This window comes from Anas acuta, chromosome 20 (assembly GCF_963932015.1).
Source record: "Anas acuta chromosome 20, bAnaAcu1.1, whole genome shotgun sequence".
In the NCBI taxonomy this organism is placed as follows: domain Eukaryota; kingdom Metazoa; phylum Chordata; class Aves; order Anseriformes; family Anatidae; genus Anas; species Anas acuta.
The window spans coordinates 11,974,813-11,987,704 of NC_088998.1; the positions used below are offsets into that span (position 1 = coordinate 11,974,813).

General features: G+C 37.3%; 1 protein-coding gene across 15 annotated transcripts in view; it reads right to left on the reverse strand.

Moving 5' to 3' along the window:
- The window catches only part of GARNL3 (GTPase activating Rap/RanGAP domain like 3), a 61,610-nt gene that overhangs the window by 6,119 nt on the left and 42,599 nt on the right, over window positions 1–12,892 (reverse strand). For 13 of the 15 annotated variants that reach the window (XM_068657091.1, XM_068657084.1, XM_068657088.1 and 10 more), the window contains 9 exons: window positions 9,149–9,265; window positions 8,245–8,417; window positions 7,789–7,947; window positions 5,754–5,820; window positions 4,020–4,127; window positions 3,188–3,306; window positions 2,634–2,763; window positions 1,574–1,783; window positions 135–246 (listed from right to left, as the gene is read on the reverse strand). In XM_068657091.1, coding sequence (XP_068513192.1) covers window positions 135–246; window positions 1,574–1,783; window positions 2,634–2,763; window positions 3,188–3,306; window positions 4,020–4,127; window positions 5,754–5,820; window positions 7,789–7,947; window positions 8,245–8,417; window positions 9,149–9,265 — 1,195 coding nt within the window. Of the gene's footprint in view, window positions 1–134; window positions 247–1,573; window positions 1,784–2,633; window positions 2,764–3,187; window positions 3,307–4,019; window positions 4,128–5,753; window positions 5,821–7,788; window positions 7,948–8,244; window positions 8,418–9,148; window positions 9,266–12,892 lie in introns of those variants that run through there. The other 2 variants (XM_068657090.1, XR_011089191.1) reach the window with 2 other exon arrangements.

A 12,892-nucleotide genomic window follows, 5' to 3' on the forward strand; every position in this document is an offset into this window, starting at 1 on the left:
AAATTGACAGTAATATACAAGGGCCTCAGTCAGTCTATACCAAACTAAGATTAGAATAAAAAGGTTGAGAGATAATCAATTCCCAAAATACTTACAGCCTAACTTAGGTTATTTTCTAAAGCCCATATATTTACCTGTCACTACTAGTTGATCTTACCGCTCCCTGCTTGGGATCTGACTGTCTTCGAGGAGCCTTTTTTTGCTTCTGTGCACCTTCTGTCTTGGGAATAGGTTCATCCAAAAGGCCTCAATAAAGGAATAAAAGTCTTAATACTCTCAAAAGGAAATAAAACGTTCACAAAAAACATTGTGATCTCTCTTGATGGTTTTCATTACTAACTAAAAAGTTCCTAGCTGGCTTAGAATATGGTTACCTTATAATAGAATCATCACAGAATGGCTTGTGTCACAAGGGATCTTAAAGATCATCTAACTCCAACCCCCCTGCCATAAATAGGGATGCCACCCACTAGATCAGGTTGGCCAAAGCCCCATCCAGCCTTGCCTTGAACACCTCCAGTTATGAGGCATCGACTTCTCTTGGCAACATGTTCCAGTGCCTCACTACCCTTACAGTGAAGCATTTCCTCCTAGTCTAGTCTAAATCTATCTTCTTTTAGTTTAAGACCACTTCCCACATCCTATCATTATCTATCCGAATAAAGAGTCCTTCTCCATCTGTTTTACAAGACTCCTTTAATTATTGAAAGGTCATGGTGAGGTCCTCCCTGTAACCTTCTCTCCTCCAGGCTGAACAGTCCCAGCTCTCTCAGCCTTTCTTCACAGGAGGGGTGCTCCAGTTCTCTGATCATCTTTGTAGCCCCTTCTCTGTACTTGCACTAACAGGTCCAAATCTTTCTTGTGCTGGGGGTCCAGACCTGGATGCAATACTCCAAGTGAGGCCTCAGAAGGGCGGAGTAGAGGGGGGACAATCCCCTCCCTTAACTGGCTGGCCACTCCTCTGTTGATTCAGCCCAGGATGCAGTTGGCCTTTTGGCCTGCAAGTGCACACTGCTGGTTCATGTCGAGCCTTTTGTCCACCACAACTCCCAAGTCCTTCTCTGCAGGTCCGCTCTCAATGAGTGCTTCTCCTAGTCTGTCCTCATGTCTGGGATTTCCCTGACCCAGGTGCAGCACCTTGCACTTGGATTAGTAGAACCTCATTAGGTTCATGTGGGCCCACTTCTCCAGCCTGTCCAAATCCCTTTGAATGGCATCTCTTCCTTCTTTGGTATCAACTGCACCACTCAGCTTGGTGTCATCTGCAATTTTGCTAAGGGTGCACTCAATCCCATTTTCTATGTCACTGATAAAGATATGAAACAGTACTGGTTCCAAGACAGACCCCTCTGAGGGACACCGATCGTCACCAGCCTCCATGTGGACATAATTTGACGAGATGCTATCTAGAGTACTTGCAAATAACATTTTCACACTGGTTTATTTGTTCCGTTGTATTAATTACTTATGAACACTGGTTGCATATCACTAATCTGACTGTGACTGTCCAAAAAATAGAAATTACATACTTGGTAATTGATATATATATATATAGAAGACAAGGGAAGTTTACCTAGCAATTCTTTACGTGTTCTGCTTGCAATTTCTTTAATTTCCATACGAGATAAGGATAGTGAGTGAGTAACAGGAAGAGAGGTAACACCAGTAGATGTTGGAGTAGTGATGACTTTGGGAGTCAAAGGTGACTTCAGAGGTCGTTCAATGCTTCGCCCAACCAGATTACTGAGAGGAATTTTGTACAGGTTTTTGCCTGGAACTTCACCTGAAATGCAGAAGGAAAAAAGAATGTTACACTTTCATACCAGTATCAGTTCTAAATACTTACAATGAAAAGTTATACAGAAAAGTTATAAACATTATGTGGGGTGCTTTTTAACCCAGGTAACAAAGATCTTCCTTGTGCTGTATCTTTCACTATAAATAGGCTAGGAGGAGGAAGAAATACGGCCACGTTTTGCAGACTGACAACTTGGCTTACTGAGAAAAAGCATATTGCCTGTCTTAAAAACAGAAATTCAGATTCCTTTCTCTTTTCCCCTTCTGCAGCAGATTTAAATACATCTAAATGAACAAGATCTACATACATCTTGCATTATCTAGTTGATGTTCCTTTGTTTCTCCATTATTTATCCCTTGTAGATCAATTGTTCACAGATCATGTTACACCAAATTTACTGTGCATTTTTTAACTTTAAATTTATTAACTCTTTTGAGACTAGAAATACTTCTTGCCCTTAGTTTGCATTAGTTTAATTAGCCATAGATAGTTTAGCTGTTCATAAATGAAAGGAATGGCATACATGAAGTCTGAAAGTTTTCCCACAATTTTATACCTCTTTTTGCTTTATAGTCTTGGCCATATTGCCAAAGACTCACTAAGCTAGTGAAGCTTAATTCTTCCTCTCCTACAGACATGATTTCTTCAAAAACAGTGCTGCTGTGCATTCAGAAGAGATACTATGGGGCAAAAGCTCAGCCAGGTGTTTCAGATCTATGGATAAGGTTTCCATCTTCCAGACTCTCAGCCATGAAAACAAAATCTTTTAACTGATTGATTTCATTTTTACTAAAGATAATAATCAAAGCTTCAAGCAGCCTGGAAACCATGTTACCTTCTGAAGAAAGAGGACATTCTGGTATTTCATAAGCTGTCGGTGTTTGAGGAGAACTTGAACTCATTTCCTTAGAACTGCTATGAGATGATCCCGTTACTGCAGCAGTAGCTTTAAAATAAATATCTGACTGAAATCACAAAGAACTCATCATTAGTACAGCAAAACTTTCTTAAACACTTGCTGAATAAGAGCTCAAATGTTTGTCCACTATGTTCTATTACCACTGTTACTGTATTGCTGCTAAGTTAACTACAGCTGGCCACAGAAAGGCTATCTCACTGTAAATGGGGAAAACTTCTGTGATGTTCAGAAGAGCATTTGCCCTGTAAATAATCAAATACTTCAGCTCTGCATTACTGCAAGTAATAAAGGACAGTTAGATCAATTCTGATTCTCACTGTACTCACTACAAGCTAAGAGCACACAAATTAACAGTTAATGCAAATCAGAAAATGTGTCAGTTTTGGTTTAGTTTGGGCTTCAGCAACTCTTTATGTGAATTAGGTCCCAACACCTCACAAATAGTCAAACATGCTTTTCTTGTGTCTTACCCTTGATGCTACAAGCTGAAGCTCAGGCACAACTGCTGTGTGGACTAAGTTTCCATTCACCACTAATCGGATCTCAATGGAATCAGTAGTGAACGCAAGGATATAAGGGAAAGCACAGACTGCAATGAAACAAAAATTATTTTGCAAGGAAGAATGATTAATGTAAATGTTTCTCAGATGCTCCCTGAAAACAGTTCTTGAGCATCTGACCTACTCTGGTATCTCCCTTTCCTATGACAAGATTTGTCTACTGTACTGATGGACATTCAGATACAACAAGCCTGAAGAAAACTTCACTTTCCATGCCTGGCAGAATATAAACTGAATGGAAAATAAAAAACAGAAAAAAGATAGAGGAAAAACAAAATTATCAGAGGAAAAACTTGGCCTCAAGGCTCCACTTATCAAAGATACCATATGCAGAATCTTAGCTGAAGTGGCATCATGAATGCAACACGCTTAGAGAATCACAGAATCATCTAGGTTGGAAAAAACCTTCAAGTTCAACAATCAACCTGACCTACCAAGTTCCATCACTATGTCCCTTGGTGTTATGTCAACACCTCTCCAGGGATAGGGATTCCACCACTTCCCTGGGCAGTCCATTCTAATGGTTAACCACCTTCTCCATGAAGAAATTCTTATTTATAGGAATTTATTAACCCATATTTATTAAATTTTAATATATTACATATAGATTTATGTATGTTAAATTATTTTTAATTTTATATTTATTCTTATATATTCCTAGCACACATGCTGCAATTCCACCAACAGCCAAGTGCAAGCCTAAATAGTAATGAAAAAAGGGTAAAAAGAGGTATGTTCTTACCAACAGCATAAGGAACTTGATTCCAGCTAAAGTGAAAGTCGTAAGCCGATGACTGGACGAGTGGAGAACCTCCATTAAAAGGATACACCTTTCTATATTGGCAAACATCTGTAACAAAAAAAGGAAAAAAAGAAACCTCCAATATCTCACAGCACAAAATGACAAACACCAACATTATAGGTAGATTTTACAGAAGTGTGGATAATACACAGATAAATATCAAACACTTATGTAGAAGTCCCTCTATATCTAAACAGGCCATAAGGGAAACGTGCTTCCTTTGTGAATATATTTACAAGATAAAAATAATAGAGCTACATTTTAATAACTTGTCAGATTTCACAAAGTAAGTATTGTTCTGTTTCAGCAATCATCAGCTCCTTACTTTATCTATGGATAGAGGAATAGTTAAGAACATTTCTGAAAGTGATGTAAGCAGAGCTGTACCTCTCTGACTGTAAGAACTACCCTTCAAGCAGCCACATACTAGCACAGTTTCTGTTCTTTGAGGATTGTAATACACATGGGATACTACAAATACCAAGATTTCATTAACCATATAACTTGTGAATCTACTACTTCTCTATTTTTAGGTAAAATCCTTTTTTTTTTTTTTCTTTCTGTAATTGGTGTCCTTAAACTTAAACTAACTTTATATCCACAAGAGTAAAAAAAAAAGGTCTTGTTTGAAATCCAAACTTAGAACACTGTCAAATCATGTGTTTTCATACTTGTTCCACGATGATACTTTCATAATTTTAAAACTGTCACAAGACCAAAAGAGGTTTCCCTGTGACAGGGCCCTACAAATAGGGATTCAAGTTGCTGCAACCCTGTGCAACAGGCTTTAGGACCTTAGGATCAAACAAGTTTGTTAGCTTTGGCTCTGTGACGAGCCTATTAGAGTAGAACTGATTCTGCACAGAAGTACAGGTTTGGGAATTCACACTACTCTGTCTCAGACCTTTTAGTTCTGAAGCAGTACTGAGTGAACCAGAACTAGGTAGGATTTGTTAAACTACCAAAACCAATGAGGCCTCACAGGGCATAGAAAGATACGCTTTAGAGACTTTTTCCCTGTGGTACCAATCTAACGGCCAATGCTAGAATACGTAGATGTATTTATCCTGTTTCCATCAATGCTCTCTTTGGAAAGGCAAATAAGACATGCCATCTGAAACAGAAAGTTGTGCTTTGTCCTTCAGCATCACCTCATAAAGGACGTTTCATACTCATAACTTTGATTTTCCTGAGGACTGAAAGCAAAACTACACATGTACAGCACAGAAAAGCATATGCATATTAAATCCAAGGCCGTTTTATAAAAAGAGATTAAGAGAATTATAATTTTAAAATGTGCCAGCATAAAGAAGTGTGCAGAAGGAAAGAAAGCACAATGACAGAATGGGAAAGCACAAAGAAGAAAAGGGGTGGAATACAAATTTGTACATGTCCTAGAAACACCCAGAGTGAGACTAGGCAAAGAATAAGATAGATCTGAAGTAATAGGACTTTTGTGAGTAAGGTGGTAATGTCTGTCCAATTACACACACCACAATGAAACAATACTTCCATTTCTAGTCCTTCTAACATGCACTTAAATTGAAAAAAAAAAAATGTATTTTGAAATACTTTCCATGAAACACTGAAACTTTAAAATACAGATCTAAACTCCAATGAAGAAAGAATTACATATTGAGATATTATTATTTCCAGTCTTCCCTAACTACTTACAGTTATAACATAACAGTAGGCCAGCTTCACCATCTTCATATACATCAATAGCTGCAACAAAATTTACCTGCAATGATAACAGGAAAGGGTAATGATCAGGCAGATAGGATACTGATGTTACTATGACCAGGTTTTGACTAAGAAGCAATCAAATCAGTTGGTGCACAATTACAGATAAAAGAAAAGAAAAGAAAACAAAACAAAACACTATTTGTCTTTTGTGATTCATTTTCAGGATGCCGATAGGATGGAAATCAATTTCTTTTGTATTCAATGCTGTATTTCAGTAATGCATATTCAATTCTGTACCCTCAGTATAAATACATACCTACAGTATAAAATGATACAAACATACCTAACTTACTTGACAATATAAATTTTGGGAAACTGAGTTATTTCAGTATAGCTTTGAACTAACATGCTATGCTAAAAATAGCAATTCTTTCCAAAAAGTGAAATCTAAAAAGCTTGACTGAAAATCATGACTAGCAGAAAGATCAAAAGTGCCAATTACTGGATCAAAACCACTAACATGTACATTGACTGACGTGGATGTACTTCAAGAATTACTGAATAAGCTGAATTTAGAAACTGAAAACCACTGCTGGATAAACTGAAATGTTTTTTGCATAGCATAGGCTACTTATATTCTCATACGTTAATCCTGTATTTGTCTTTTACAGTTAAATTAAAAGAAAAACAAGACACCCATAAGTAGTAGTATATACATTCAGAAAAGGAGACCTCCCTGATGAAATACTTAAGACAGGATTAGACAAATGTCTCCTAGACCACACTATTTGCAACTTGGGCAGGGCTGGAGATTGACTTCATGAACTTCATGGCTTTCCTTTGTGCAATAAAGTAGATGTTCTCTTGATTTAAGACAAATATAAAGCAAGAACTGTTAAACAGACCTGGAAGCTTATATATATCTATACAAAACACATTTTGACCCATCCTTTGTAGCAACTGAAAGACATTTCTGCTTTGTGACCTGTGGAAATAATTTGGTAACCAATTTCAACAACACAAAAATCACTGGCACAGATCTAATTAACTTCCTGCTTTGTCTATGTTCTCAAAGGAAATAAGGGCTACTGGGGAAGAGAACAGAGGGGGGCGATTCTTGACTGTCCACATTCTTTAATTGTATTTCCTTCTTAATCCAGATTAAAATAGATTCCCATTGCTGTGGAGAATCTTAACACTATATTGCCAATGCTAGGAGTACCAACCCTCTTCATCATCAAATCTGAGTGAAAATACAGATTAAAAAAAAAAAAAAATCAACAAGAAGCATCAAATCAAAAGAGACATCCCTTATACCATTATGAGCATAGAAGTCAACAGAACACAAGAGCAACCCTGTAAAAGGTTCTTTTTTTAAAATTACGCTTAAAGCTATACATTCACATCTCTATTAAGAAATTATTGAAATTATTTGATTTTCAAAATGCTGAAGATCATTATCTTCCCAGCAACAGGAAACATTTGAACCCTTTTCCAAAAATGAGGATGTTTACTTAAATCCCAACCCTATGTCCCAGTTAGTAAGGTACAGTTAATGTATTACTTGGCTGGGCAGCAGTTTAGAACTAAAAGATATACACAAATATTTCAGTTTTAGTACATGCAAATAGACAAATCAGAATGAGATAATGGTGGCCAAAACCTGGAATTATTTTGCTGCAACATCCTAAAGAATAAAACACTGAGACCATGAAGAAAAGACAAAAATCAAAATATTGTCTAAGAAAGGAGAAAAAATGGCTTTGCATTTATACTGACAGCAATATTCCAGAGCTTGAAACACAGGCTCTTTCCTAATATGTCATACCTTATAACTACCTCTCTTAGGAGTGGTTATTATCACACATTCCAAAAGGAAAAAACGCCTCCGAGTACTCTAAAGTAGAAGTTAAAAAAGTCAAAAGTAAAGGAGATGAGAGGATCTCCATAAATGCTGCTCCCAGGAGGTCAGCACAGCATGGACCAATTCTGCAAGAAAATAGTTTCAATGCTAGAAACTTACTTTGTTTGCTTCAACATGATGCAGTCTATAGGACTCCCCGGTACTTTCATTAACTAAATCAAACTGATGCCGATATGCCACACAGATCATATTGTCACTGTCTCCAGTAGGTCCATCCACCAGTGTCATAACCACTGGAGGGTCAGAAAGGCATATTTCCTATGAGATAAATAATAGTATTATTCTATTTTTCAGGCTCTTAGCGTGAATACTGCATTACTCCATGAATTTACAAGGATGTAATCTAAGCAGAGAAGCATGATACAGAACAAGATGACAATTTAAGAAGTCTGAAATATTTCTTTGGCATATAAATGATGGATCTCCATCATATTGCTTCTCACTTACATCTGTCTGGAGGTTCCAGATGGTAAAATGCATGCTCTTTGCCTTTTTCCCTCCACTAGCTGAGTGCTGCCCAGTCTGTAAAAGTGATTAGTGATTAGTGACACATACCCGGATGTACTGGAACTCGTCTACTGGAGATTCAGGTAATGACAGCAGAGAGCTGCTGGTTAAACTGTTGCATGGATTGTATTTCTTTGTGATGAGAAGTAGTTTGTTCCGAATAGCCACAACAATCCTCAGTTCACTGCCATGGTGAGTATTAATGGCATACAAATGGCAGCCTAAGAAAAAAAAACAATTTAGGTTGTAAGTATTTGGGGAAGGACTGTTTTTTTTTTTGTTTTTGTTCTGTATTTGTATGATGGTTAGTACAATGGGTATCTGATACCTGAGCACCACACAATTACAAACATCCCAACAGGATAATATTAAATTCTAGAAAAAGACAAAAGGCTGTAACTCTTTTGAAAACTATTTTCCCCCCTACTCCTTTTGCAAGTAAAAGAGTAAATATATATTTTTTTCTTTACTATTCTGCAGTTTCCAGCTTTCCAAGGAAGCTTGATGCTGAATATCGGAAAATGTTTACATCTACTAAAATAATCTGCAATACCCAAACTATTCTAAGCACTACTAATTAAAAAAAGATTTGCCATTGTTCTTCTACCTCACAGTGACCTTTATTTCAGTCTTACATCCATGCATAATTTTTCTTATACCCCACAATCCTGAAAGCGACATATCTGTTTTTCACCAGAGCTTTTCATCAGCAGTGATTGCCAAGTAACATGGTATTTTTTTTTTTTTTTTTTTTTTTTTTTACCAAGTTCTCAAATGATAGGCTGGACTGTACCCTATGTTGTTTTCACGCATAAGTTTGAAGTTTGAATTAACTGCCCAGAGATAAAACTAAAGGTGAATACCTACAACAGCCTCAAGGGAGCTAATAAACCCTGGCAACTACTGGCACAATACCACAGTGGACACGTTTAATACAAGATAATAAAGCCACCTTTTGTTCTCTCCAATTTATTTTCTCTGCAGTCATATTTGCTTCTTATCATCTGCTTTGTTTCTATATCTTTTTGGACAGCACTCAATCTGAAGACAAGGAGACGAGAGTCTTTTCCTGAAGATGGAGAAAGTCAGGAAACAGCAAATTAGAAAAAGACAGTTGTGGTTTGAAATTAATACTTCCAAAGAGATGAAGCACCTAACAGACAGAGCATTGCCATAAAAGCAAAGTTAAACAATTTTGCTTCTCTGAGTGTAAGCAGCAATGTGACAGGAAGACTGCTTGTGAACTCTATCTAGACTACAATTCCAGTAAGCAACCCTTTCAGTTCACTAGCAGAGTTTCCCATCAGATGGTGCTGCAGCAATAAATAATAGGAGCCTCAAAACAGTGAAACCTACACTGCTAGAAGATGGTCAAAATACAACAGATACAAACTAAAGGCAAGAGAAGAAAGGTTAACTTTAAATTCTGGAACCATTCAGCCTAGCAGCTGATACCTGGATCCTTAACAGAATCTGAAAACCTTTTGGATGCGGACTGTTTTTGCTTATCAGTTCTTCAAAGTTAGGCAAGTTAGGTTCAAGGCATATTTCCAACTGCAAAAATAGCACAGCACCCACCACCACGGCTAAATGTTTTTTCCACAAAGAGAGACATGAGTGGAATACACAACTCTGAAATTTAAAATAAATAAATAAATAAATGATACACTACTATTTGCAGTTGGAAATAAGCTATTGTTAAGAGTAGTTTCCTAACTAAAAGCCAAGTTTCTTAAAATGCAAGTAAAGCAAGATTTTCTGACAAAGGTACACTCTCTTACTAGTCTAGCTGGTATAGCTGGAAACATAAGCACACTTTCTTAATATATAGTCAGTGTGGTTCCATCTGTAAATACAAAAGCAAGATCACATGTGCTGCCTTCAATTCTGATAATAGATAAATGTGAATCAGGGCAGCTTCTGGAACCTTTATGACCTTCTTTTCCCATAGAAAGTGTAAGAGAAAAGAAGATACAATGTATCCTTAAGTCCACCACAACTTGAAACACTGATCAACCAGCAAATTCTCACTGTCAACACCGATAAAAGGAAAATAAAATATATGCAATCTCTCTCTTTTCAAGAATGTACACACAAGAATGTGTGCTTCCATGAATGAGTTCATGGAGGAAGAATGGCAAGCAAAATTCACCCTTTTGAAAGGAAGGCCAGAAAACATAAGTTAAATCAAATGTTCAAGAACAGCCTTACTACTCATTAATTCAGCTCTGTCTCTTTGTCAGGTGTGTCCTATAGGATGCATCCTAGAGATAGCACTCCTCAATGTGTTCCTCTTTCAGGATACTAGTTGTTTTGCAAATGTCCCAAATAACCCCACTGCGGTGTTACATATATCTGTAGCTGCTCATGAAACTGACTATCATCCAAGCTTTTCTTTGGTGTCGTTTTTTTTTTAAGAGAGTTTTTCTTCACCTCCTACAGACTTGATTATTCCAAGTGAAGGAGCTCTTCCTCCTTCCCCCTCGCCATGTCTAGGTGTTTCACAAAATAAGTTGTAGCAAAAAAATAAACAAACATGTTTGGAGGACAAAGTGGATCCACTTCTATAACTCATCTCTCATTACTAAGACAAATTTAATCAACATTAGAAAAGAGAGCACTGCTACCAAAGCAATTTCTGCATCTGTCATTAATACCAGATGTATTGTTAGTGCCTGAAATACCCCCTTCTGGTGGTATGCTGACCTGAAAAATCTCAGTGATAGTATTATCTTCAGTTCTAGTTTCACTGTTAACATTTCCTCTCTCCCAGAAATGCAGAGGGTACTAGAAAGCAGTGGAAACAGGATTTTTTTCTGAAATGAGCTGCCTTAAAGTGATCTCAAACCTGGTTGTTAGAACTGAGTGCTGGATAATACCACATTCTATGTGAACATTTTCATAACACAAACATCAGTCTTCCTGCTTGAGTCTTAAAAGACCAGTTCTACATCGATGCACTTGAAGTACATCAGAAGGACACATTTAAAGTACATACAAAGTTAACCTTGTAACATATTATTATATCCTAAAAACCCATATAGTCTTTAATACCAATTTGTACACCCAATATAAGATTGCTTTTACCCATCTAACTCATTATTTTTCTCATTTTCCTTTATCAGCCAACATCAGTCACCATGGGGATAGGAAGAGGGTCTCCAGAAAACCATGTGGAAAACTAGACTAAGGCATAGTCTGAAAATAAAGGGCAACGATAACTTCCACTCCAGATCTCAGTTTCACTACGGTATACAAATATAAAACAAGAGGCAAGGATACTAGCAAGAACAGAAGACCTTTCTCTCCTCTAAACGATTCAGAAAGCACCCACAACTGCAGTCAAAAATCTCTTCAACTTTTTACACAAAAAGTCTTTATCAAAATATGCTCGAAGCATCATGAATTGATGCCAGTAATGCCTAATCCTGTTACCTCAAAATGGCTTGTAACATCTCTCTCTTCAGGTTTAACCAATCATCACAGTGTTTTGACTATTAAATGCAATTATCTATTCTAGAAGCTTCATAAACTAAGCTTCAGATACAACTACCCTTTTCAGACCTTCAAAAATGTCACCCACCCGCCAGGTGTCTTCAGAGATGACTGCAAATGCCTCTCAGGTAATCTCAGCTGGTTCTGCAAGGGTTCCAGGATGAATTTCATCAGGTCCAGCCAAAATGGGCAACTCCCAATGATATGAAAAGAACCACATTTTACCCTTAGTTTGGGTAAATGTCACTTCAGCTGATATTGAGCAAACAGATATAATGTGGTAAAAAAACAATAAAACAACCAGATTTCTAATTATTTTATCTGTGTGACACATACAGATCCTGTTCTTGCACTGTGAGTATTCACTTCACAGACTTTTGGGTAAAAAGTACCTAACTGAAAAAGTGCGTATTTTAGGGACATTTAATCCTTTTTTTTAAAAAAAAAAAAAAAGTTGTTTGGACAGACAGGTTTTAAGTTTTTGTTTTTATACCAGAACATTCAAGAGAATATAATCTATAGCACTAGAACGTGGTTAAAAATCACAGAACAAAAGCCAGTAACACATTTGGTAGAACCGTGACAGCATAAGTAATTTCTTCCATGTTTTTGTACAACTGAACAAACACATTATTCAGCTAGGGAGATTTCCAGAGTGTTGAGTTCTAACAGCTGGAGACCAACTATATACTGGTGGATGACAAATCTGACACGAGCCAGTAATGTCTACCTTCAGCCCAGAAAGTTAATCATATCCTGTGCTGCACAAAAAGAAGTGTGGCCTAGAAGGTCGAGGGAAGTGATACTCCCCCACTCCACACTGCCCCTGTGAGATACAACCTGGAGTACTGTGTTCAGCTCAGGTGCCCCCAGCACAAGAAGGTCATGGACCTGTTAAAGTGGATCCACAGAAGGGTCACAAAAATGATAAGAGGGCTGGAACACCTACAAGAAAGGCTGAGAAAGCTGTGTTCTTTTAGCCTGGATAAAAGAAGGCTCTGAGGAGACGTTATCATGGCCTTTCAATACTTAAAGGAGGCTTATGAGAAAGAGAGAGAGAGACATTTTACAAGGGCACGTAGTGACAGCACAAGGCGTAATAGTTTCAAATGGAAAGAGGGTAGATCTAGCGAAGAATTTATTCCTTTTATCTAATCTATGAGAGTGGTGAGGCACTGGAACAGGTTGCCCAGAGAAGATG